Raw genomic sequence first — 26,204 nt, 5'->3', positions numbered from 1 at the left:
AAAAAAAAAAAAAAAAAAAAAAAGGAGAATAGCTTATTACAAGTACAATTAAAGGAAGTTTGTCAACACAATCAGCGATTCCCAGAAAAAGAGCAAAGATCACTGGAAACGTGGGGACTGACTGGGTTACTTGTGCAAATTACTTCTCTGCCCAAACAGTCTGTTACCTGGAGAACTTTTTTTTCCCCCAGTATTTGTATTACAAAATTCTGCAAACAAAATATTTCATCTAGGGAAGGAAAATGCTAACTGTTTATTAATTTTGAAACACAATTAGAAATGAATTATATTCATTTACCTTCATTATGAAGGACACCAGATATTTGCTGTCTTCCTCTGCAATTCAATTTTTTCATTTTATCTACCAGCACCCCATAACTGTTAGACTTTATCATGGTTAAATCACCATCTAGTCTGAAGCAAAAATCAGGAGTAGGATGATGATCATTTTCCTGATTTAAACACTAATTTGTTTGATCTAATAAAGCAAGGCTGAGTTTGTGAAGTGTTCTGATCCTGTTCATTTTAAGAATGAATTTTAATCAACATTTTCATGACAGGGTATTAATTTGACTGTTAAAGGCCTGATATTTTAGCTGCTTTTCTGAGTAGTCCAGTGAAAACTCACTAGGGTAGGGCTACAGAGCAGAACAAGGGATAACTTTTCTGAGTTAGTCTGTTATGTTGGACTTCAACTTTGCACTGCCAAAAATATTTGTTCCAAGTTGCAAATATGTTTAAAGGAGGAGTAAGATTCAGATCACAGGTCTCAACAGAACCTCTGCGGATCAAAGTATGTATTTCTGGGAAACGCTGATAAAACTTTCTAACACACAGCAAAAAGGAGAAATAGGCACACCACTATGAAACTTCTGAAACACTGATGAAATTTGCTGGCTTTTCCAATATTTTATGATTTTATAGTACTAGACAATATAAATTATAAAGAGAAATAAAACTTTGAAAACTGAAAAGCAGACTGGAATTCATGGTATTATGCTTTTGCAGTGTAGTTGTTATAGCAGGTGAAACCACATCTAAACTGCAGTTTTTATCTACAAATCTAAAAACTATACAACGTCAGCCAGAAGGACAAGTGAACCTTTAATTCTAGTCATTGTCTAAGTCTTGGCTAAGATTTCTGAAACAAGTGAATATACATTATATATAACATAAAACAAAGAAATTTGGAACCTACCAATACTGGTAGCGGGTGTCATGCACAAAACTGACCCTGCATGTCATGCAATGATAGGTGAAAAAAGTGGATAAAGGGAAGAAACAGGTTAGCTGTTTAGAGTTAACATTCAAAGTGAGATTCAAGCATAACCACAGATAAGTTAGTTAGTTAAACAAAAACCCTAAGGTCATTCATAGTTTTGCTTTGCTTTAACCCCTAAAACATGATTATGTTCAAACTAAAATCCTACTTGAACATACTGTATGATATATTGCTTTTTTCTGTGTATATACAGGAAACTTTGTAAACTCTTTCATTTAATATGTTTGTAGCAATAGGTTTCTGTTTACAAAAACTTCTTTGAGTAAATATTATCACATTATTTTTGGACTTTTAGAACCCGTTACATAATTCAAACGGCTTAATGTTGCACAGACCAATGTTCATCAACTCTTCTTCCTTCTCAGTGGAGAAAGCGGGCAAAATGGAATTATCTGTCATTATTCTGCAGGGGTTTTGTCAAATTTATTTTTAATATTCATGTGCACATTCTCAACAACACACTAAGTTTAAGCGGAGATGTGTTTCTGATCGATCCAATAAAAACGCTGCTGTGACAATTCTCAAAGCTAAACAAGTAAAAGTGTGGTCAGAACTCAGTAACACACCTTGTGCCTCAAGCAATGCTCAGTAAAGACTATTTACCTGCCATGCAGTTTAGTTTCAGTGCCTAGTCACCCTTCAACCTTTCTGAAAGGCCAAATGAGAAACAGAACAGCGTATGTTCAGTACAGCGCATACAGCAAGCCAGTGAAGGGTGGAAAGGTAAAGGGAGTAGTGCCACATACACCCATGTTTGTTACAAAGTCAAATATGTTTTCTGAATTCCTGCTTGATTATTACAGCAGCCTTTTATCCAACCATCACAGTAGCAAGTAACTATGAATGACCTTACCAAAGAAGAATCCCCAGAGAATACACAAAGTTCCTAGGCTAGTGGTTGTAAAAACTTGGACAAACAGCACTGGAAAGAGGGAAAAGACTTGTTGCTTTTAAGATCATTCACCAAACGATAAGGAAAAGTGACAAAGCAATTGTACTGATGTAAAACAAAGTGCAAAAATTTGGAAATAAGCCATGCTAAATCAAGCCCCACACTTTTTATTAGGGGAGCAAGTRGTTAAGAAAGCAGAGAAGTTATATAAAACAATTCAGTTTTATATATATTCCAGCAGCAAAACTTGTCTTAAAATTAAACTTTTTAAATGCACACACACACAAGCAACACATTTTAAAATTATCCCAGTTCAGAAAATATTACATAATCATGTAAAATCCAGCAGATAATGTCATGCATTGCTCCTTAGATTTGGCTGACACAACAGTCTTTACACCAAGCAAATCCAAAGAGGTGCATCTTCTCTTGGGCTTCCCAAGAAATATGGGAATTGCAGATGCACCATCTTTAAAGAAAAGCTCATTACACTCATCCTTATAGAGTGGGTTCCCCCCTTTCCAATCTCCTCCCACACCCCACTCCTCTCTCTAACATCCTTTACAGGTGCTGATGGCGCTCACAAAGAGCAGGAGTTCAGTATTGTTAAAGAGGTCTTCCACTGTGCTTCTGGGCTTCATCTGCTATGTTATTTCTCTAACTCCTCTTTTTTGTGCACTTGTTTTGAGACTTGTCAACAATCTGGCCCTTAAGATTTGGCTCCAAGAACCGCCTTTTCCACCATCAGAAATTTATAAACTAAAATTATAATTCTGACCATCAGTTGGAAAGAGGAAAGGACAATAAACAGCAGAAAGAATGAGGTACTCAAGGAAGCATGAGCACTCCAAAAGTCTGGAAAATATCTAAATGCTATTTCACTGAAAAAAAGTTTATAGACTACTGTATCTTCCACAGTTAATCTACATTCTATGGTAGCTGCATACAATAGCGATAAGCCTGAAAGGGAGTGCTTAAGAGAAAGAATAATGCATATCTTATTGTAAATTCTTAGATGACAATGTAAGAAGAACTTGTGGAAATTCCTGTATGTTTGTAAGCACAGGGCAGTCCTTCCATTCATTTCCAAAAAGGCAGGCTCTCATGATTCTTTTTCAAACACTCCCGTAAGTGTCAGCACATTTTCTACCATGAATATTCTGGTGCACAAAGGCGCTAAAAATACTGTGTTCTATAACTTACTATGATAATTACAGGGGAAAGTTCCAAGGTTATTACTTAGGTCTTACACCAAAATTTCATGAAATGCCCTCTGTGTCTGTTTTTTTCCTTTAAAAACATACGGAATGTTGATATATCGGGAAATCACTGCATGCTGCTTTTCATCCCTTGTTTAACTAGCTATTATTTCTATATATAAGATGTTGAAATGTCAACAAAATGCATTTGAAAACGCATAGTTTTTAAGAATTCTGGAAGTTCACAGTTGATAACAATCTGAAACTGAAATATGTATTTTGTTAATTACAAGTCAAATCATGTAATTCATTACACTGGATATTTACCTTTAGAAAGTTCGGAGTGGGGTGAYTGACATAATTTAAAGAATTATATTGTTCTTGTTTATGCAAATATCTAGTCCCCTCTTTCTTTCACAGCATTAAATAGAAGCCCTGGCACCAGACGTTATGCAGCTCAAGCTGCAGTGGATCCTTCGTTAGGCTAACTTTACGGAGACTTCCAAGCAATGAAATACAAATTACATTCTCTTGTTTTTAGATCATCCACACAAAGAATTATAACCCCACTATTAACCATAAATGCTAGGAAAAGTACGGGTTTCATTCCAAAATGAAAACCACGAACACCAATCTGATGCCTGAAAACCCTTTAATGCAGATGCAGGGAGCAATCTCTTTTTCACTGTGCTTCCATGCAGGCACTGGCTGCAAGGTTATTGCTGGTGTTTCAGTTCTCACTCGGCTAATGTGCAGCAAGGGTAATCCCATGGCTGCAAAACAGCAACAGAGGGAGCATAAAGCTACATCCAGAGGGTGGGGAGCGCCTGCACACTTCTCACTGCATCTCGGAAGCGTAATGCCTTTCCCAGTATTTTGTTAGCAATATTTTGCCTTCTCATTCCCTAGGCTCTGGCAGATAAAGTCAAAATACAACCAGTTTAATATAGGAAGAAAGGGCAAACTGTGGACAATGATTAACTAGGCTGTGAATATGAAAGGCAATCTAATGGCATGTTGAAATTACTGCTTGAAATCTCATACTTTGCAGAAGGATTAAAATAGCTTGTGCAGACTTCATCTCAGAAAGAACAGGGAACACAATAAAACATTTTATGAAGTGCAAAAGAAACTGTCTTACACAAAGGCTACCCAAGTAATACAGAATTTGTTCAATGTGAGTGCAACATACCTGTTGGGATAAATGCTGCATGTTGCTGCAACTGAGCATTGGCAAGAGCCTGTTGATAGTGCAAGACACTGGGATTGAAAACGGCACTGGCACCATTGCTTTTTTCAAGTGCTTGTCTCTTTGGTAAAGGGTGAAGAACACCAGGAGGAAAGGCCTGGAAATAAGACAGTTAGTTAAAATCACACAACTTTTAAGGCATTGTCTATAACATACATATAAATAAAATAACTTATTATTTTTAAAGCCACTAAAGATGCCTTGCCATGCATATTAACTCAAAGCATAGCAATGTAAAATGAGTGAAATATTGTTACTGATAGCAAAAGCATGGTACTATTAACTAAAACTGTAGCAGCACAACTACTGAAAAGAAAGGCCTTTAAAGCAACAAAAATGGCATTTTCTTTAAAGAGGCTTTTGAATATTATAGGGAGAAAAAACCACTTGTGTTTCATTGCCAAGTATCTTTTCAATTTAAATACCGTTTCCTATTATCATATAGATTAATGGATTATGTCAAGCATTTTCAATTACAGAAGCAGTTTTATCTCAGTTCAACTTTTTTTTTTTTCTTTTTAAATGACAAGATATTTAAAAATGAAACCATGTTAGGAGCCGAACTAAATCGTCCGCGTTCGTTACGTATGAGAATGAGATGGAGAACTACAAGTATACGGAGGCGCGGGGTGGCGGCTTAAAAAAAATTCTGTTTTTTTTTTGCTTTTTTTGACCCCCTTTTTTTTTATATAATACTTTCTTTCCCCGTAAATTAACAAGAGGTGAAATCGTTTCCGGCTGATGTTTAAAAAACGAAAGCGATAACGAGTTTCATTAGTTGCTTCTCCGAACAAAGCTACATGCAAAGCAAAAGGTGAAAGGTCAAAGTACCAGGTCTACAGTTGCTTCGAGAGGTCGCTTCATTGCTTTGGCAGTCGACTGAGTCTTTTAATAACAGGCAGCGAGCACATGATGGCAGTGGGCCAATGGGATTCAAGCGAATTAACATACAGGTAAACAGCAAGCAGAGGTGCATCATGGGAACGGCATTGCATTGTGGATAGGTGAGAAGGAAAAAAATATTCTGAATGCAATATACAACATACAAAACACTAGGCATGCACAACAACAAAAATGTCTTCTAAAGAAATGAATATTACACTCTGAATTAGTACTGAAGCAAAAATGCATCTACTATACCTTAGTTAAAAGCATATAAGAGAGTAAAATATAGATGTTTGAAATTCAGGAAAGTTGAGTAAAACAGCAGCTTGCAGACACTATTAAGCATTTTATCAACACTTCACAGAGATGCAGAAAGTTTTAAGGATAATCCTCTAAGAATTTCTGATAAGTTAGTTAAGTCAAATTAAAAAGCATACAATAAATTTCAAAGACTACAACTTCAACAAAAGCTTTGGAGAACACTGTAGTGTGTTACAAAGGTTACCAATACATGTATTTGCAAGGTAAGAGTCTTAGTTAACAGCAGTGCATAATTCAATAGGTTTGGGGTTCAAAACGGAAGAGGGTCTCCTTTCCCAGTATAAAGCAGATTAATATGTTGACTTACACTAACTTATCATTAATTCTTTATTTTTTCAGTACAGGGGGACATTTTTGCAGATTTTTGCCTTGTAACTTACCACATTACATTGAGAGGAAAAAAAGCCCTTCAGAATTTAAAACATATTTTCTAAATTTTGTTACAACCTTTAATACGAGCTTMAGGAGCATACAGTAACAAAAATACTGCTCCCGCTGCATCAATGCACATCTGAGTATGACTTCTGATACTAGTCCAGCATYATCAAAAATGTTTAAAGAAAATACTTAGGCATAGTAAAACATTTATGTATATTTCCATAATAAGATAAAATTTATGGCTGGCATGACAGCACTCTAAAAAATCTTTCCGTATTAAATATTACTTCCAAATTTTAATGTAAAAATGTTCAGAGAGGAAAGGAAGTTTTACTTACAAATTTTTTACTCTTTTTTTAAAACATATTGACATTTAGTGTTTTTTTAGGATATGTGGGATTATGTCTATCTTGACATCAAAATGTGGAAATAGGGAAGAGAAGAGAAAACGGGAGCATGAGGCACAAAATGCCTTCAAACAGCTAACGGTCACAAAACTACGAAATGCCAGCAGGAAATTTTGCAGGCTGACCCTTGCTTTGCCTATTCCACATTCCTGCTCTGCTGCACCTGTGTTCCATGAGGATGCTCACCACTCTCACTGCCTCTCCTTCAGCACATTTCCGAACTATATACCCTTGATTTACAGGACCTGTTCCTCTGTGCTTCCTAAGGATCTGTCTGGGTCGAAGATGGAGATATAACAAGAAATATCTCAGCTAAAGTTGTGGAGTCTCCATCCTTGGTCACATTCAAAATCCAAGTGGACGTGGTCCTGGACAACCTGCTCTAGCTGACCATGTTTTGAGGACGGGGGGAGCTAGACAATCTTTGAAAGGACATGGTGATGAGGAGAGGTTCCTGAGGAATGGAGGACAACAAATGTCACCCCTATCTTCAAGAAGGGCAAGAATGAGGGTCTCGGAAACTACAGATCAGTCAGCCTCACCTTGCTTCCTGGGAAGCGGATGGAGTAACCAATTCTGGATACCATTTCTAGAAACATGAACGACAAGAAAGTGACTAGTAGTAGTCAACATGGATTTACAAAGGGAAAATCATGCTTAACGTTTCTGATACCTATGATGAAATGACTGTCTGGGTGGATGAGAGGAGAGCACTGAATGTTGCTTACCTCAACGTTAGTAAGCCTTCTGTCTCCCATAAAATCCTCACAGACAAGCTGATGATGTATGGTCTAAACAGATGGACAGTGAGGTAGACTGAAAAGTGGCTGAACAGCTGGGCTCAGAGACTTGTGATCAGTGACACAAAGTCCAACTGGAGGCCAGTCACTACTGATGTACCGCAGGGGTTGATACTGGGTCCAACACTGTTTAACCTCTTCATTAATAAACTGGATGAAGGGACAGAGTGCACTCTCAGCAAGTTTGCAGACGATACAAAACTGGGAGGAGTGGCTGATTCACCAGAGGGTTGTGCCACCAGTCAGTGTGTCCTTGACAGGCTGGAGAAATGGGCAGAGAAGAAGCTAATGAAGTTCAACAAAGGGAATGCAAAGTCCTGCACCTGGGGAGGAATAACCCCATGCACCAGTACAGAGTGTCAATCAGCTGGAAAGCAGCTCTGCAAAAAAGGATATGAGGATCCTTGTGGACAAGAAGTTGAACATGAGCCAGTAACACACTACTGCAGTGAAGAAGGCCAACAGCCTCTTGGACTGCATCCGGAAAAGAATTGCCAGAAGGCTGAGGGATGTGATTCTTCTCCTCTACTTAGACCTGGTGAGGCCACATCTGGAGTGCTGGGTCCAGTTCTGGACTCCCCAGTGAGAGAGAGACATGGACTTACTGAAGCGAATACAACAAAGGGCCATGGAGACAATTAAGGGACTAGGGCATCTAACATGTGAGCAGAGGCTGAGGGTTGTTTAGCCTGGGAAAAGTAGGCTTGGGGGGATTTTATCAATGTGTATAAATACCYGATGGGGAAAGAGTAAARAAGACAGAGCCAGACTCTTCTCAGTGGTAYCCAGTGACAGGACAAGAGGCARYGGGCACAAATTGGAACACAAGAGATCTCATTTAAACATTAGAAAAGACTTTTATCACCTGTGAGGGTGATAAAACACTRTAACAGACTGTTGCCCAGAGAGGCTGTAGAGCCTCCATCCTTGTTCATATTCAAAACCCAAGCGGACACAGTTTTGGACAACCTGCTCTAGCTGACCCTGTTTTGAGCAGGGAGGAGTTGAACTAGACAATCTCCAGAAGTCCCTTCCCACCTAAATGCTCCTGTGAACTAGTCTATGATTTCATATTTTAATTTAGGCTGTATATTCCTCAGTGATTTTTCATGCTCTCTTCTTAAGTACAGTGATGGATGGCACTGTCTTCTAATGCCCTTCACATTTAAGCTGTACATAGTCTATAGCCTCTTTCACAGATTGTCATTCCCCTTGCTTCTTACTTCAAATGATAAGGTCAGCTAAGGTATCTGAGTAAAAATTCCTAAGCTTAAATTAYAGAACTATAGAAAGGGCATTTTCTGCAAGGTCCCAGACTACAGAATTCATTGATCTCTGAAGGTCTTAAAAGCTCCACTGCTCTAATAACTCCCTATCCACAACACTCACCTGCRAGAGCACCCTCTGGACCAGAACAACCCAGTCTGCTCACCCAGGAAGCAAAATCTCCTGTGTTTCTGCCAACAAYCCACAGTGCACTCATCAGTGCACTCATCTGCCTTGTGAATGGGCCCTGCCACCCTATGCCTAACTTGTGACTTCCATCTGCTCTTTCAGTGGCATCACTYGACAAACAGCCCGGGCAAGGCTCACAGCCCCCAGGCTCTCCCCTGCAGGGCCTCGATTCGAAGGCAGCCTAAGTCTGACCCTGAGTCTATGCAGACACGGCCAGCACAAAACTTTAATGCTAATAGAGATACATGTTAATACATTTAACTGTAAATATTCATGTGACTCTGGAGAGAAATGAACATCCATATATAGTGAAGCATAGAAAGAATTCTATATCCTGACTGGAATACTTCATAAAGCCCTTGATTTTCTAGGTCTTGCACACTTTTAGACCCTCACTATACTTGTTGCTGCAATTGCAGTTGCCAAGCTACAACTGTTCTTGGACAGAGTTTCAACTTGGGAGCAACCTGCAAACAAGCCCTACAGCTAAGATTCTTATTTCTCCCTTACTTTTGCTCTCGAGATCCAASTAAGTACTCTGGTCATTCTTGAACACATTAGAATGCTAACTTTTCAATTCTGTATTTCCAGAGATGCTTCACCTTGCTCATTTGAGGCTAATGTAATTTCAGTTATGGCTTATTTAAAATTACAGGATATATATCCAACCACTACTGAAGTGCAAAAAAAAGAATCTCCTCAACTCTCTCTCCCTTCTTCTTTACTAGATTGAAATAGAAATATTACACAATTTTTGTTGCCCATTTAGAGAACATAATAGAAGCTAATTAGAATTTAAAAAAACCCTCCTTTGCTCTAATTTCCAGATACTATTCTATTTCTGCAAGCATAKGGAAGTTTAACTAAAAATCATCTAGTTCTAAATAGGGATTGGGGATACCATAAAAAGTATTAAAATTGAAGAAATTTTATTCTGTTTGGAGGTTTACTTTCTTGCATAACTTACCCTTTGTCCCTCAAAATGTCTGGTCTTTGCTAATTTGCTAAATACAATAGCTTGGGGTAGTTATATAGTGTACTGTATTGTGTTTCTGCTAGGCTTCTTACTCAGAGAATAACTGTATTGTCTGTAACTATTGTATGCACTGCCCACAAGTCCACAAACCACATCTGCTTAACTATTCGTCCAGTGCCAGCAATGAGGACAATGATTCTTTGATTTGCTAGCAGCAATTTTGTCTCCCAAGTCAAATCCTGCATSCTTTATTTATTTATCAGTACCACCCTATCTATTTAAATTTATCAACTTTGCTGGTAGCAAATGTACCAGATATCTAGTGCTGATAAATGGATGGACTGCCTGCTTCAGTTTTCAGCAACAGCTTAAAACTTCTGAAAATAAAACCACCCTCAATCTCTTTTTGTCTGACTATACTTAATCTGCTTTTTCTTAAATACTCACATTTTAGTTTACTACTTTTTAAACTCAATTYTTCTAATAGAAAATTGTAACACAGATTCAAGTAACTTGTCTATAACAGTGGGAGAACTAAGTAAAAAGTCTAGGTAGGCATGAGAACTTGTTTGTTCTAACCAAGGTTCAAAAAGATCTAGTCAACACTTTTTAGTCAATGGATAAAGATGTGTATCTCTAGAGGGCAATCCTTTCTCATCCTCAGACAAGCCTAACRATAGATAAGATGAACAGCTATCTGAATGTGTTTTTTTTCTCTGCTAACCAAAGGCAGACAAGAGTGGCTAGGTTAACCTCAGATATCTAAAAATCTGGCATCTAAAATGAGGCAAGTTGAGGCCCAATATAGGTTTCTTTTCTGTGGCCCATCTCTGAGACAAGTAACTCTCTCTTTGCTTTTCTTCCTTTTCTTCCAAATTTCCACATTTATAGCCACACTAAAAAGCTGAAACAGAATACATGCCCCTGTTTTCCAGGGGACGTTGCACCTTATCAGTTTTATTTCTGTTCAAAAAATAAGGGGCAAATTTAACATACAATCAAGGCAGAGAACATAAGTGGTATAGAGYGTCATTTGCTTCACTGTCTTGGATAGAAACATAGCATTAAAATAAGGGAATAAAGGGGAAAAAAGCATTTCCTCCCAAAAAGCAATAGTAATTTTATAAATTCTTATCTTTTACGAAAAAAAAGGCAAAAGAGAAAAGAAAAGAAAGTATAAGCAAACAGCATTAACTGGAAGCAAAATAGCCATCAAAGAGCTTTTGTCAAAAAAAGCAGCCATATATTCTAGCACTTACCATCACAGTCGCAGCTGCCGCAGCTGCCTGGGCTGCCACTGCAGCCTGGTTGGCTTGGTGTTGCGCCGCTTTGATTTTGGCCTGCAAATGTGCAGGAGGGTGAAAATACTTGCATTTCTCCCTCATGCAACGACCTTTTATGTAATCCATACACACGGTTACGGTGTTGTCGTTTGTGTCAATCATTGTGCTGTCTGCAGGATGCGCAAAGCGGCAATCAGTCTCTCCACGCGCACAGTTTCCTCTCTGGAACTCCCTGCACACCTACGTGCAAAACAGCATTCATTGCAGAGGAAAGACCCAAGGGGAAAATGTTAAAGGGGAGGGAGAGCCCAGAGCCCCAAAGGACAGACCTTCTCCCTCCTCCCACTAACTCAAGTTTTTCAGTGAATTCAACCTAATTAACCCTTTATCTTATTTTGGGAGAAGGGAGAGGAAAAGATATCCAATTTTACCCTTACACATTTGGCTCCACAGGCAGCTTTGTGGTATAACCGCTAAATGAACTTGACATAGAACAGAAACTTTCCCAAATATCTTTTTCCTTTTCTTTTTTTTTCCTCCCTCCCTTCTGTTTAGAAAACACCCAGGAAGGATACTCACTGAAGTAACTGCCCCTGCAAAACTAGCTCAGGATCACAAAATATTCAGTCCCTTTCTGACTGTACTTTATATTCATGCAACTCCACAGGCAGAGAAGAGGTTCATCTTGCTGATACCGGGGGAGGTATGAATCAGATTCACTGTATTTTAATATAGTCTACAAACAAAATGGAGAGCTTCCTTAAAAATAAATTTAAAAAAAGGACATAATGAACACAGATTTTTGTAAAAAGAAATGTGCTCTAGACATTAGAGCTCAGGCTTCTGGCAAAGGACATTCGTTTCTGCAAGTGCCATTTAGCCTTCTCATGCACTTGGATGACAGACTCTATCGAGCTCAGCCATATAGAGATCCACCACCTCTTGTGAGGCTCTGAGTAAAACTGGGGATTTGTCTATTCCGTCTGTTCCAGGTTTTGTAACATTCAACATCTGTATTTCCAGCTCAAGGCTGAAAAGCTATAAAATTCTCCTAATATTGATCCATACAGATCAGGACAGAATTCATACTGGAATAAAAACGTAGTTATTGGATATTTCATCAAAGCATRCCTCTAAAGGCCTGTATATTTGAGSTTTAAAATCTATGCCATGGAGAGCTTCACAATGGAGAGGCAAACTTAATCAACAAAACAACTTCACATTGCTTGCCACCTATTGAATTTGAACAAACATGCTACCTTAACACTAACAACACAAAAAGAATGCTTTCATAACCACTGGCTGCAAGAGTAGAAATCCTGTCTATTCATGATGTCTGTATTTGTAGCAATTAAATTTAAGCATAGCTGACAAAATAACAGCGTTTTTCCCAAGGATCTTTTATACAGCCTAGCAGAGAATTGTATTTCTGATCACAGTGGTGTCTACAGTACCTCCAGTTTATCAGTCCTGAGGAGTTTCTGGGTAGCAGTTGAACCAGGGACTGAAACCGGTGGACTTCCAGGAACAATGACAGGTGGCGTGGGTAGGATCTCAGTCGGGACTAAGCCCACTCCGGGTGTTACTGGTGTTAGGTAAGGAGCAAAGCTAATTGCCGTGTTCGTTCCTATTGTGGGACCCACTGGAAATGTGGGCTGCAAAATGAAAAAACAGAGAAAGATGAAAAAAGAATGGTTTTTCTTTTAGGAACAAGCTAACCAAGAACTTATTAGTTGTCTTTTGCATGTTCTTTCTGGCACCAATTCATCTTCTTATTCAAAAATTTCAAACAGCTGGCAAAACACACAGCATATTCTCTTCTTTTAATCATGTAAGACATTCCAGCTGCATACTAAGATCTGCACTTTGCAGCTTTGTTACTGGAAAAGAGGTTGCCAATGCAAAGGAAATTACACTTCTAACCTGAATCTCTGTGGAGGTCCAGCTTACATTGCAGGCTTATTTACACATCTAAAAATAGAAATAACATAGACCTTATTGCTTTTTCTCAATACCTGTTTCCTTGGGAAAACATGCTGTTTTTCAAACTAGTAAATTTCATAAGTGAGCCATTATTAACTATAATTAAATAAACTATAATTAAAGCCATATTTTTAAAAACAGTGTATATAATGAGCTCTTCAGCATGTAACTTCTATCTGTTTGCATACTCTATTTTGCCACTCTGTGCAATTATATGTTACTATGGATCACATGTCTAAAAATTTCACCTGTGCAAATGTTTGTGTGTTCAGCTGCCATCAGTGGCAAGCAGAATAAATATTACAATCTCAGCTGGACCCAATATTTAGAAAAGGATTATTCAGGCTTAGCTATAGAGTTCATCTTACAAAAAATCTGACTAGAAGGAATGAYAGGCATGTAAAAATCTGTTTCATGACTTCCTAAAGCAAGTCAGTGAAGTCATGACCAGTAGAAAGAGCACTTGTGTGATGCTAAAACACAGCTCTACTAAAACAGAATTGCTGACTTGTTACCACCCATTCCACTYGGGCTAGAGACAGAACATCACCATGGTCAGAACCAGAAAGCTTTCTGGTTCTGCAGAACTGATGTTTACTCCGGAGAGTGAAGCTGTAATTATAAATGGGGAAAAACTATGCAGAAAAACAGGACAAATCTCAGATCAGCTTTGTCAGAAATTAAGTTTCCAAATAAGCTGGCAGCTAGAAATAAATCACATAGAACACTAGTGAAAAACTTAAGAACATTCAATGAAGGAGGAATGTCTTCCTCACTGAGGTGGTCTGCACGGCCTCTATTAGAAAAGGGAAGCCAGCCACACACATGGTGTAGAAAACATGCAAGATAAAGCACAGGAGCTGGAGAGTTTATTTATGCCTTTTTTTTTTTTTTTTTTTTTTTTTTTTTTTTTTTTTTTTTTTTGTCCTAGGAACAAATTCCTAAATTATAAATGAGTCTGAGTTAGTACTGAGAAAATGCTGAGAGCAGCAGACTAGCCAGGATATTCAACCATATGGAAATGGAATCTATTTGCCCTGGAGAGTTAAAAGCATAAGCTCTGTTTTTATCAGAGATCAAAACTACTCAATATCAAACAGCACAGTTTATATCCTAAGTACTAGTTAAATTCTTTAAATTATAATAATGAAATTTATATGACATAACAGTTCAACTATTTTGGAACAATATGTGTTATATAAAATACAAATAATATAAATACCAATTTTGTATCAGATACAATTTCGAGAATAAATCCACATCAAATGACTTCTGTGGAATTTTTTTCTACTTTTTATCCATTTGGTCAAAGCTGAGTCATCTCAATCTGACAATTTATGTGAGACAAAGAGAAATAMGTCTTCACTTTTATCACAGCAATCAGTACAGAAGGCATTACATAGATGAAACTGTGAAGTTCAAATGATGAACTGAGAGAGTAGAAACAAGGATGATTTCGCCACTTAAAATTTGTTCCTAATACTGAGCGGTGGAATATCTGTACTATTTCATGAAAATGGGGTGGTGGTGAAAACTCAAGCAGTAAAAACATAAGGAAATATCAAAACACATTATGACAGTATGTATATCCAACATACATCTTACATACATCTTGAAAGCTGATGAACTTTCCACTGGGAGGACTGGAAACTGAGACATTAAGATGAAATCATCCAAGAAAACTACATGTACCAGAAAGTCAGGGACTCCTAACACTCATTKTTTGCTCATACTTCCCAACTTACAGCAGATGTTTCAAGTGGAAAGCAAGACTTGAAATAAAGGAATCTGGGTTGAAATTCATCTGACCAAATACAGATGTCTTCATCCAAGATGCTGACACTACTTGGCTCCTTTGACAGTCCATGAAAAGSAAAAGGCACTTTTACAAACAAATCATCTAATCCTAATGCAGACATCTGAAAAAAGCCAATTGGATAGTATTTAAAAGTGTCTATTTCTTTTGACAAACTATAAAGGGACCTAGGAAGCCCAGCTCTGAAGTTGGTGCCTATACTGTAGAAGCCTCAAGTCAGTCAAGAAATCCCATTTCAGTGCCTCATACCAGGTGTTTGAATTGAGAAAACAGCAGCAACAGCCACGTGTGGAAAGTTCAATTCAGATAACTCGCCTAGCAGTATTTTGGAAGTCTGATACCATCCAGGAATGAGCTGCAAAGGCAGTTCAGAGCAGCTGATCACTTTCATGTATATCTGAAGATGCTGCTCATGCCTGCAAGACTCTGGCTTTATGTCACCCTCTGTATTTGAAGTGTTCCAGGTACTATATGCATTACCTCAAGATAAAATGCTGAAGTTTGTAAAGTGAATGCACCATCAATTCTCTTCATCTAGGCAATCCTGGGGTATTTCAGATTTCAAGACAGTAAGAAAATACTACCTGGAATGGCATGACCCTTTCCTCCTGGTATTGGGATTAAATATTACTTAAAGSCACTCAACCTCACAGACTCCTGTGAGGAGAACTTCACAGTCCTGCTCAAATAACTTACTAGCAAATAGTTATTATACAACTTTTTTGTTCCAGGAGGATTCTGGGTAAAACTCCTGCAAATCTACACAAAACCTGACATGAACTTAATGAGAAAGAGAGATGCTGAAAGAGAGAAAGAAAGAGAGAAAGAAAAAAGTAGACAAAGCTGGGATAAAAATGTTTCAAGCTTACAGTAATACTCCTTCATATCTTCATATGCAAATTTAAATAACCATATTTCCAGCATCTCAGCAGTTCCAGAAGTTAACAGACAGCGTTTATTTTTTGCAGGTCAGTAAAGTCTTGTACCTTAGCTTCACTTGCTGGTAACATCATCCGAGAAACACACTTACCACTGGCTGTAGCGGTGTTCCTGGAAACATGAACTGCATTTGCTGAGCAAGCATTGCTGCTGCAGTTTTTTGTTGAATTAAGTTGTTCCTGCCATTGATTTCCAGTTGAGTTTTTAAATGTGTTGGTGGATGAAGGTACTTGCAGTTTTCCCTTGTACAACGACCCTGGAAAAGAAAACGTACACTAATTGTTTTATCGCTTTTGATGGTTGCTTAATGCCTTGGGGCAAAATATTACACTACAAGCTAAGCAAGAACTAATGAAATACTAGGAGGTTCCTGGGAACACTTTAGCAAGCTGGGAGGAGCTGATGGCCTAGAGCTCTGCCTGAGCCCACTACCTCTGACTGGTCATTAAGGCTACTAGCTACAAAGAAAGAAAAAGACTGAAAATAGCCAAGGCATTTTAGTTTGTTAAGTACAGGTCACTGCTCTGTAATTATATCCAGACTGCCTGAATCACCACTCATGATATCCTCGCTAGGCTATCTAGTGTTACCGTAACATAAATGTTCTCACAAATTACATTATCAATAATAAATCTAAACGTTCTTTCAGAAAATACAGCATATTATATTAAAATAATGGCATATTTGTGGCAGTAAAGATCTAAAATAGCAACTTTCTGCATGTGCTTTCTTGTATTTTCATCTCTACTGCAGTCCACTGGCTTCTAGCTTCCTGCTTTATTGCACTAGTACAACTAATTCAAGTGTTCATATTGTCATAAAAGAAAGATGTCAAGTTGATATTTTTGGAGACTGTATTTAGTACATGGGGCTAAATCGGAAGGTATACAGCAAAAGCAGAGCTCCCAATCAACCTGAAAGCAGGAGTATGAAACAGTTACACAACAAAACAGACAAGGAAAATACGAAGGCTGTGGCCTTTGAGGGCTTGTGTTGTAACGGGATGGACACAGAACACACTTCTACAAGCAGTGCATGTTGACCAAAATGTAGATAGGGTAAGAAGCACTGATACAGTTTCTCCCAGAAAAGGAAACCATATGGTGCACTAGCAGGGTGTGAGTCCGTCCCCACAGCTGCAGAGTAGGATGCTAGGATGAGAGGTTCCTCAACAACATGGCTCATAAATAYCCATAAAATTTTAAGATCTTTGGCCAGCAGTCAAACTCTGTTTGACACACTAGATTTGTAGAAGGTAAGTTTCTAAATCAAGAATTTTTTAAGATGTGCTTCTTGAAATGGTACTTTCCATTTACAGGTACAACAGCTTTATGATGTCTCAGCCAGACAAGAATATACACTCGTACAGCCCGGACTAACTCATTAAGATCCCTAAGAAATCATGTATCGCAGCATACTCTAACACTGCATATGAACACACACATACACACACTCCTACAAAACTCTCAGCACTCCTGAACTCTCCCAGCGTCCCAGAATTAACGTTATACTCTCTTCAAATGCTGAAATGCTACTGATTCTTCTAATCTTCTACGAGGATTTAATAGCTAACTGTACAGGAGTAAATTCGACATGTTTGTGTTGCACTGAGGCCGATGGGAATGCATGTAAACAGCTATATCTGCGCTTTTAAACAACCAGGAACAGCTTCTACCCCCGCGAACTCCAGAACTGAGCCTAGAAACTGGGAGTATGTTAGGTAACAGAGGCCAAAAGAGTTCAAGAAACCAATACAGATAAACAAGTTTCAGTGCTCAGGAACATTTCTTGGTGCTGTTTAACTTGCTAGTATAGATGCAGTCATTTTCACTATATTGAGCCTTCCTTCTAATGTTGGTGCATTGCTAATTCTCTCTGTTTAATTAAGTACAAGAAAAATAAAAGTTACTTTGTGAGATGGCATAAACAGGAACAGGAATAGTCACGATTTGCCTTGGACACAGAAGGCAGTCGGCTCTTCCATTCACTAGGTAATAAGGCCATCGCCTTATGATGTTAAATCACAACATGTTTTAGTGCAGGCAACAAGCATGCTTTCATGTTGGTGGATGAGGATTTTCTGATTAAGACATTTTTAACTGAGCCCTATTTAACCTTAATCTAATTTATATGTAAATGATTTATACAGTAAATATGAAAACAAAAAGAGCAAAATAAAATCAAGCACCACTCATATCTGATGGAAATAATCTATGGAAATTAAAGTGATCCTGAAATAAGGAGTCAGAGTAGCTCTCAACTATCATGGCTTTTGAAGTGTCTTATGTCTGAAGAGAGGGAACAGGCAGCACTCTAAAGCACACAGCTAGTATATACCAACACAGCAAGCTCTGCAAAGCAACCCACAGTGCACAAAAGATTGCTATTCCAGAAACTTCCCAAAGTAATCCAACCATAAGAAAACTTGCCTTCTCTTTCCATGCATCTCTAAACTTGCTCATATTTATGCCTCATTTACTAGTTTTCTGAGCTGTTGGCTAGTAATGAACTCTCTATAAAAGAGTTTTGTGGCCCCTCCATGCTTCTATAGAAAGCACTGTAAACAGACCAAGCCTTGTTGAAATGAAATGACCCAAAAGAAACTGCAGTGGAGTGACCACTGAAAACAGTGAGCAGATTAATTCAGTCCCATCTACCAAAATGAAATAAAATCTGAGATCAGGCTTCACTTTTTGGACCTGCAACAGTTGGAGGAAAATCCCTGAAAGTAACTTTCCATCAGTAATTGTTAATGAATGTTCTGCATTCCCATGAGCTCCTAATGAGAACTGTTTCAGAGCGTAACCGGGCTGATGCAACTGGGCTGATGATCAGTCCAAAAACAAAAGCAGAAAGTCAAATTTGTTCTATCATCTCAGTCAAAAGTGACTCTGGATTTCTTGTTTACTAAGAAAYCAAACATGAAGTCCAGCTGAAACGATAGTGCACATCAACCAAACAGCAGAACAAACAACTGCACAAAATGAAAGAGTTCTCAATATGGTGGGTCAACATCTACAAGAAGCGTACCTAGCCATCAGCTAGCCTGTTTAGGATTCTTGCAAAGAATTACTAGGCAGGCAGGCCATTTCATAGCAAACACAGAGGCAAAACTGAGTGTTTTAATTTTAGGATGCATCACTATCAAGCCCCTGGAGTGAGGCCTAGCTCATCGTACCATACCAACTCTTAAAAACTAAGGTAGTTCAGGAGCTGCTCCACAGACATTCACTCCTCCTGGTGCAAGCAGCACAAACTCTTTAGAAGAATGAGGCAGGCAGCAGGGAAAATAATTGCTTCAGACATCCACTCCTACATATGAGTCAGAGTCCTGAAACTGAGGGTGCAGACAGATGTACTGGCTTGAAAGTTCTGTCCCCAGAAACTTCTTTCACCCACCAAGTGAAGGCTATCAGCGAGCACATCACGAGCTGTTCACTTCTTGTGCACATTCACYTAAAAAGTTCCCTTCTAGTGAGGTGTCACCTTCTCTGGAATTGGCAGCAATGATGAATGGACATCAGATTAAACTCCCAGTACCCGGGTATTCCCCTCATCCAAGAAGGATTGTGCCTACCTCTGATCTTTCATTTCTCCAGCTCTGTTTCCTAAAGCTCACCTAACCTGATGTGCAGGGCCACATTTCAAGTAGGTATGAGAATGCTTTGACACAAACACTGTTTTTCTACTGCTAACCACCCAGACCGGGAACATGCTGTGGCTCGTGCCAGGGGTGTCCCACAGGTTTCACTGCAGTAAGGGAGCAGGACATAGAAAGGATGTGTGCACGGGGCTGGGAGCTCAAAGGACTTCCAGGATCCCCAGCCCAGGTGCAGCAACAGGAAGTTCTGCTTCCATGGGAGCAATGGTCTCCAGAGTGGCTACCAGACTAATACCAGAAATACATCAATACATCTCTTAACGATGAGCTATGTCACACCACTTTTTTTWAAAAAAAAATCGATTTCCCTGCAAAGAACAATGGATAGTTTTGTCTAAAGTCAACAGCACAAAACAGGCCAAAGCCTGGGGTATATTAAAAAGCTATGTATGGGCTATGTGATTTTAAAATAAGCAAAATAAAGCCAGTGCAAAAATAACACCCTGTGACTGTGCATATTAAAATACTAAGAAATCATTTCCCATCTACAAGTTGTATGGCTACAGGTCCTTCTTGAATATTTTATTAATCCCCAATGTTCTTCAGTATTTTACTATTGCTTTCATAGTAACAATAATAATAATTCATCCAGATCCACACTGTGAACTACCTATGCGTAATGATGAGTCACAACGTGGCCCTTAGTTTTTACTTACTAAAATTACCTTTATCTTTCATAAAAATCAGATGCTTGAATCTTATTATAAAAGAAAGTAAAATTATAAGGTTTCTTTTATATTTGAAGCTGAGAATCAACTAAGACAGCCACATTCATTTAGGCCATGCACTGAACTTGGCTTGTAAGATAGGAGTCGATACACATTGTTAAAACATAGGTAGCAAATGAAACAGCCCTGACTTCAAGTCAATCCAAAATGCTTGTGACATACTTTCCTGCAGCAAAATGATTTCAGAATGGGGCAGCAGCGGCAAAAGTAGAGTCTAATTCAGATTGGAAGGGACCTCGGGAGGTCTCCAKTCCTACCTGCTCAGTGCAGGGTCAGCTCTGAGCTCAGACTGGGTTGGTCAGGGCTTTGTCCAATTGGGTCTGGAAAACCTCCAAGGATGGAGTCTCCCAGCCTCTCAGAGTAGCCTGCTCTGCTGCCTGTCTTCATCATGAAAATATTTTTCCTTGTATCCAGTCTGAACCTCTCTTGTCTCAGCTTATGCTAGTTGCCTCGTGTCCTCCCAGCAGGCACTGCTGTGAAAAGCGATGTGAAAAGGGTTATCCGATGAGAAGCAGAGTTCAGGAGGCCACTTTCTTCCAGCAGACCGTCCTTCGTTCCTCATCTCCCTCTCCATGGCACTTCCACTTACCTCCACACATGCCAAATCTCCATGAACTCCTGGATTCCTTCTGTATCCCATTTTCCTCCCTTCCTGTTTCCTCCTTCCCTAGATACCGTTTTCCCCTCCCATGTCTCCTAGCTACTGACTGGGAAACAGGCACACAGTAAATATAACTTGCTCACGCTGTGCGTGTCCTGAACAGGCAGCCAGAATGCGCATGTGGCTGGTAGACCAGATTAGCGAAGAGCTCAAATYGTGCTCTGGCCTTTCCCTTAGCTGGGAAATAATTTAGGCCTCTCTCTTTTAAACAGACACGGATATCTGCATAACTAGCAAGAATTTTCTAATGTGTCTGTGATTATCTTATCTTCGAGATGTCTGCTTCTAGAAAATGTGCCTGAAATTGGCCAGGGTACCCAAAAGTTATTAGAGTGCGGAGATGACTGACAAAAATATGGATAGTGCAATTATGCAAGCTTTGTTTCCTTAAGAACACAAGCTAAAATTAACAAATGCAGATGAAATYGTGTGATCTCTCTGGATTATGTATGCAGCTCTATGAAAAAAATGCATGTGCCGTTTAAGACATGAATGGTTTTAGAAGGTATTTAAGCAACTAGTTCTACAAGAGGAAGATTTTCTGGTTTCTAGCTTACTCTCAGACACTAGCTCTTAGATCCAAACATTTGCTGGATTTAAAACATACACCGCCACCAAAAAAAAAAAAATCTAAAGAAAAAAAACAAGAAAAGAACACCAGTTGCTACAAACAGCTCTCCAACTGAAAAAAACAGTTTTAGCTATAAAAAAATAGCTATTTTCCATATCATACAGCATCAAACTAGCACACGTTTATAAAGATCATGTGGTTTTCTAATCAACTAATGTATCTGCAATCATAGGCATGTTCGTTAGCTAGAAATCACCTGCTTGATGTTGGTATCAGGTATCTGAAGATATTACATACTGTTCAACCCTAACTTCTTGGCAGAGGAAGAGCAAGTGCAGGCCACCGTCTGGGACGGTGGCAGYACGCAGCAAGAATAGCCCCCGAGACAGCAGCGTCAGCAGCTGCGAAGGTAACTCAGCCAGAAATACTCCTCCAAAAGAGTTTCTGACGAGTGCAGGAGCTGTTCCTTCTCCTTTGGGAGCTCCTCCTCAGCAGCCCCTTGGCAAATGCTCAACAGGAACGCGCACGGCCTCACTCAATCAGCTGAGCAATTTCACCATTACATAAATAAATAAATTCTCCATTCCAGTAAGATTGGGCTCTGTAAGGCTATAAATAGGCTTCATCAGTGGGAGTGCAGGGTATTCTGAGACACTATGCTGCTGTCCATGGGCAGTGACACTTAACTCTGCCACCCCAAAACGTCTAATTCAAAATTATTTTTCAAAGGCAGAAATACCATGAGCGAAAATAAAGAAAACACTATCCAGAAGCAATGATTCCTTTTATTCTACAGGACTGACATTTATGCATTTCCCTTTATATTTTAGTATGTAAGAGCTCAAACAGCAACAGCACTTTTAACACTTAAAATTAAGGAAAATTACTAGACTCCAGTTTGAGTTGAGTTAAAAAGTATTTTCCATCTAACATTACAATGTTGGGATTCAAATTACATATGCAAGTCTATCTGCTTATTAACATCTCCCAAAAAGCAAGAAAAGGTAGACTACTCACTACCACTAAGTATTCCCTCTGTATTTGTGGTGAATACATACTATCTCAATCTATACATGCCTGTAGAGTTAAGCATATGTGCAAAGACTTAGAGGACGTATTAAGCCTTAAGAGTGACCTGTAATAGATTTTTTTATGTAACTTGTTTTATTTCTTCCTTTAAAAATATATARAAAGAGCTTCATATAGTTTTTGAGTTTTGCATAATTTTGTATCTGGAGTATGTTGACTTGCAAATATGCATGCTTATGAAAAGAAAACATTATTTCTTTAACCTAAGTAGAATCTTATTTTATGGAAAGAAAACTAGATCAGAGTAAGATCTTGTATCTTGAAAATGAGACATACCTGAACTATTTGAGAAAAAGAACAAAAAATTCAAAAGGACCAAACGATAATAGTAAMAGGAATATGAAGTTTTTGATGGAGAGTTCAATTGCCTCAAAATTCACTTGTTGCCAATATACCTTACTAACGCAAAGACCTAATGGAAAAACGTATTTCAAAAAACAAAAGTATCTTATCAATTACACTTGAAATAATTCAGCTGTTGGATCTGCTTTCTCAAAAAAGCAGAAATTTTGCAGAGCAAATTAATTCCTTATTTCTAAAGCTACCTTGCAAGTCCACCTACCAATGTCAGTGAGTGTGCATACATATTTATATGCACCTACACATTTCCGTTTCAAGAAAAAGTAGAAGGCAAATTCACCTTCTTGTTTGAAAGTCAAAAGAGAAATGAAAGCAAAAAAATCTCAAGTGACCTCAGCTTGATTCAGTTTCCAAAAAGATAAGAAAACCCATTAGCTACTCTTCTGACGGCTTCAATTATTTGTAAGAAACTAAAAGCTGGCATAATACAAACGATCATTTTATTCATAAACTTAGCTAACAAGAACTGCCTGCAATTGACATTAAAAGACAGAAAAATAATGAAGAAAAATGGAAATCTTACAAAAAGATGGAATCTCTAAATGTCATAAGGGTCTTAACACTAAAGACTTAATAGGAGATACTTATTTAAATGGAAAAAGACAAGATGTTCTCCTGAAGAACACATTTGCGATGCACAAAGAGCTCTGAGTCTCTCAAGATGCTCTTTCAAACAAATGTTGAGAAGGATGGCTATAGAGAATGGTTTAATAATTTGCCTTACGATATCCAGGGAAGTGTACTCAATACTAAATTGCTCAGAAGAGAAAGAATTCAAACAGATATTGCAGATGCCAAAAAAAGATGCTTATGAAATTGTAAGTCTTTGACAAACAGCCTTGAGATTGCTTTCATAAATAAGGCAAGGAAATTTAGACAAAAGAACAACAGTTTTAAATGAGTATCATTTTTTTTTTACTTCTATGTTTGTCGCCTCAAAAATAACCTGAGAAAAATTGGGAAATAAAGGTTTGTTCCCCAGTTACTTAGCCTCTTCGTTTTCCACTTTTCCCTGTCATTGGCACTCAAAATCTAAAACAGTTCTTTTTACATTAGCTCCCTGCTTGACTGTCAACATTGATGAATATATCACCAGAAACTGTGGACAATGTTAAAATAAATCTTCACTCTACAGTACACAGGCAACTTCCATGGAATAAAAGGCAGTCAACATGAAGGCGTAGGGGAAAACTCCCATGGAACTAACATAAGGGAAACAGAGGAAAGCATAACATTAGTTACATAAAATACTTAAAATGCRTTATTTCTATTACATTAGCACAGAGACTCTTCATAGGTTGCAAAGTCACCTTGTGCAAAGCAYTTTACAACCATATGGCTCCTCTCATGAAAAGACTATATGCAGTCAGTAAACTAACTCAAGAAGAGTTGCAATAACATAGCTGTAAATCTAAACCCTCCAACTCTGCATATTCTGAAAAGTAAAAGTATCTGCAGATTTATACACATATGAGAGAGAATATGTTTAAAATCTTCATGGAGTCTCACTACATGCCATATACAGTTAAATGATGCCTGGGCAGCGCTAACACACCAACTCATTACAAAGATTGCCTGTTTTTAACACAGAAAAGAATTGTGTRAATTTTAGATGGGACCACACAGTAACATAAGGTGACACTGATTTTTTCCCCAGTAAACAGCACACTTGATCATTAAGTTTAACTTGACTGAACTGAAAAATAAGAAGAGCTAAAAATCTTGGTAGAGGCAATTTTCTTCAACTTTTCTCACTCTCTCAAGAGCGGACAAAAATAGCCACTCTAGAAGAAATGCCGGTAAAGAAAGATAAATTGTCTGACTTCAGGTCAGCTGGCAAAAGAAAAGGGAACAAGAGCATCGCAGAAGAATAGCACATATTAAATTCTGACCAGGCAAGAAAGGAGTGTGGCATGGCTCCACTCCCTAAAGAACTTCTTTCCTYACCATCTTTACAATTTGTATGAAAGTCTTCAGGGAGACATATGCTGATTTTAATTCACGCTTGCTCATATGAACAGAAGTGAGCTTAAACTCCAGGCTTTGCTTTACCTTCGTTTGGAAACAACATTTTGCAGTGAAAACGTAGGCAAAGATAACTGAAGTAGTGACAATTGTCACCAGGAGACACTTCTTTTCTCCCTTGACAGACTGAGAAGGAACCCTGCAACATCGCCGCACGAGACCATACCCTCCAATGCTCACGCGATATGATGGACATATGAGGACAGGCCTTTGCTGYCAGGACGTCTTCGTGTTCTTCACAAATGGCTACAAAACTCATCGCACGGCATCAAAAAGGAGTAGAAGACCTATTTCAGCAGTGAGGTGCCTGGCTGACCGGATCACAACAAGACAGGAAGAGAATGTTATAAATCAGCTACTGTATGTAGTCTAGTGCAAAATATTACCGTTGGAGGGAATTCTGAGAAGATGCTTAATTTGAGAGTTGCAGTCAATCAGAAAGAAATGCTTCCGTTTCGGAAAGGCTAATCGGTGTGATTTGGCAAGTCTGCTATGTATCAAGGGACTCAGCTGGCGTATCAAGGAGAATGACAAACATCACATATAGGTACCAAGGGAGAAGCTTGAGGACACGTGTTTCCCAGCATCAAATCCTCCAGCAGGACGCACAGCAACCGCATACCTCCGTGGGGGCCAGGAGAGAAATTGCCACTTGGGTGACTGCCACTTGGCCACCGGCCTGCTGCAGGCAAGTCACGCAACCGCTCTTTACACGGATGGTTTCACCCCATCTTTGTCACCCTTCGTCTGCCGAGCTCAGAAGCGGCTCTTAGAGGCAGGGGTTTCCTTACTTGTGCATCTACACTCAATAATACACAGGGACTTAAACTGAGGCTTTCTAGGTGCTATCAGATTATAATTAACGAAAAATGTTTCTTTCCTGTGTAGACCGTGGGGTCTACGTAACAAACATCAGGGAGAAAGCAATGCTCTGGTTAAATACACAGTCTAGGGCACGTTACGTAACTGGGAAGGTGAAAAGTACACTCTCTTGTCTCTACAAAATGCAAGGGTGTTTACCAGCCCTTAATGGCAGTGCTGAAGCTACAGCTGTGTTATTAATAAATCATAGGTTTTGCTGCCGGGACCTGCCAGTGAGGGCTGGGATCTGACAGCAGTTCCCAATCTACGGGAAAGAAGGTGAAAACGCACAGAAATCTTTTACACTTTTAAAAGCACCGTATGTTTGTAACAGCATTAAAAAGCAAATTAAAAAATTCCTAACATGAAAAAGAAAATATCCT

General features: G+C 38.7%; 1 protein-coding gene across 3 annotated transcripts in view; it reads right to left on the bottom strand.

Annotated features, from left to right (window-relative positions):
- The window catches only part of MBNL2 (muscleblind like splicing regulator 2), a 97,654-nt gene that overhangs the window by 19,532 nt on the left and 51,918 nt on the right, over positions 1 to 26,204 (bottom strand). For 2 of the 3 annotated variants that reach the window (XM_085305967.1, XM_085305968.1), the window contains exons 3-7: positions 15,957 to 16,121; positions 12,582 to 12,782; positions 11,104 to 11,367; positions 5,454 to 5,507; positions 4,566 to 4,719 (exon numbers count right to left, since the gene is read on the bottom strand). In XM_085305967.1, coding sequence (XP_085162093.1) covers positions 4,566 to 4,719; positions 5,454 to 5,507; positions 11,104 to 11,367; positions 12,582 to 12,782; positions 15,957 to 16,121 — 838 coding nt within the window. The remainder of the gene's footprint in view (positions 1 to 4,565; positions 4,720 to 5,453; positions 5,508 to 11,103; positions 11,368 to 12,581; positions 12,783 to 15,956; positions 16,122 to 26,204) is intronic. The other variant, XM_085305969.1, reaches the window with a different exon arrangement.

Source organism: Rhea americana, unplaced genomic scaffold (assembly GCF_003343005.1).
Source record: "Rhea americana isolate MKP2758 unplaced genomic scaffold, rheAme1 scaffold_23, whole genome shotgun sequence".
NCBI classification, from domain to species: Eukaryota; Metazoa; Chordata; class Aves; order Rheiformes; family Rheidae; genus Rhea; species Rhea americana.
The sequence above is the reverse complement of the archived record's forward strand: the minus strand, read 5'-3'. Positions and strand labels throughout refer to the sequence as shown.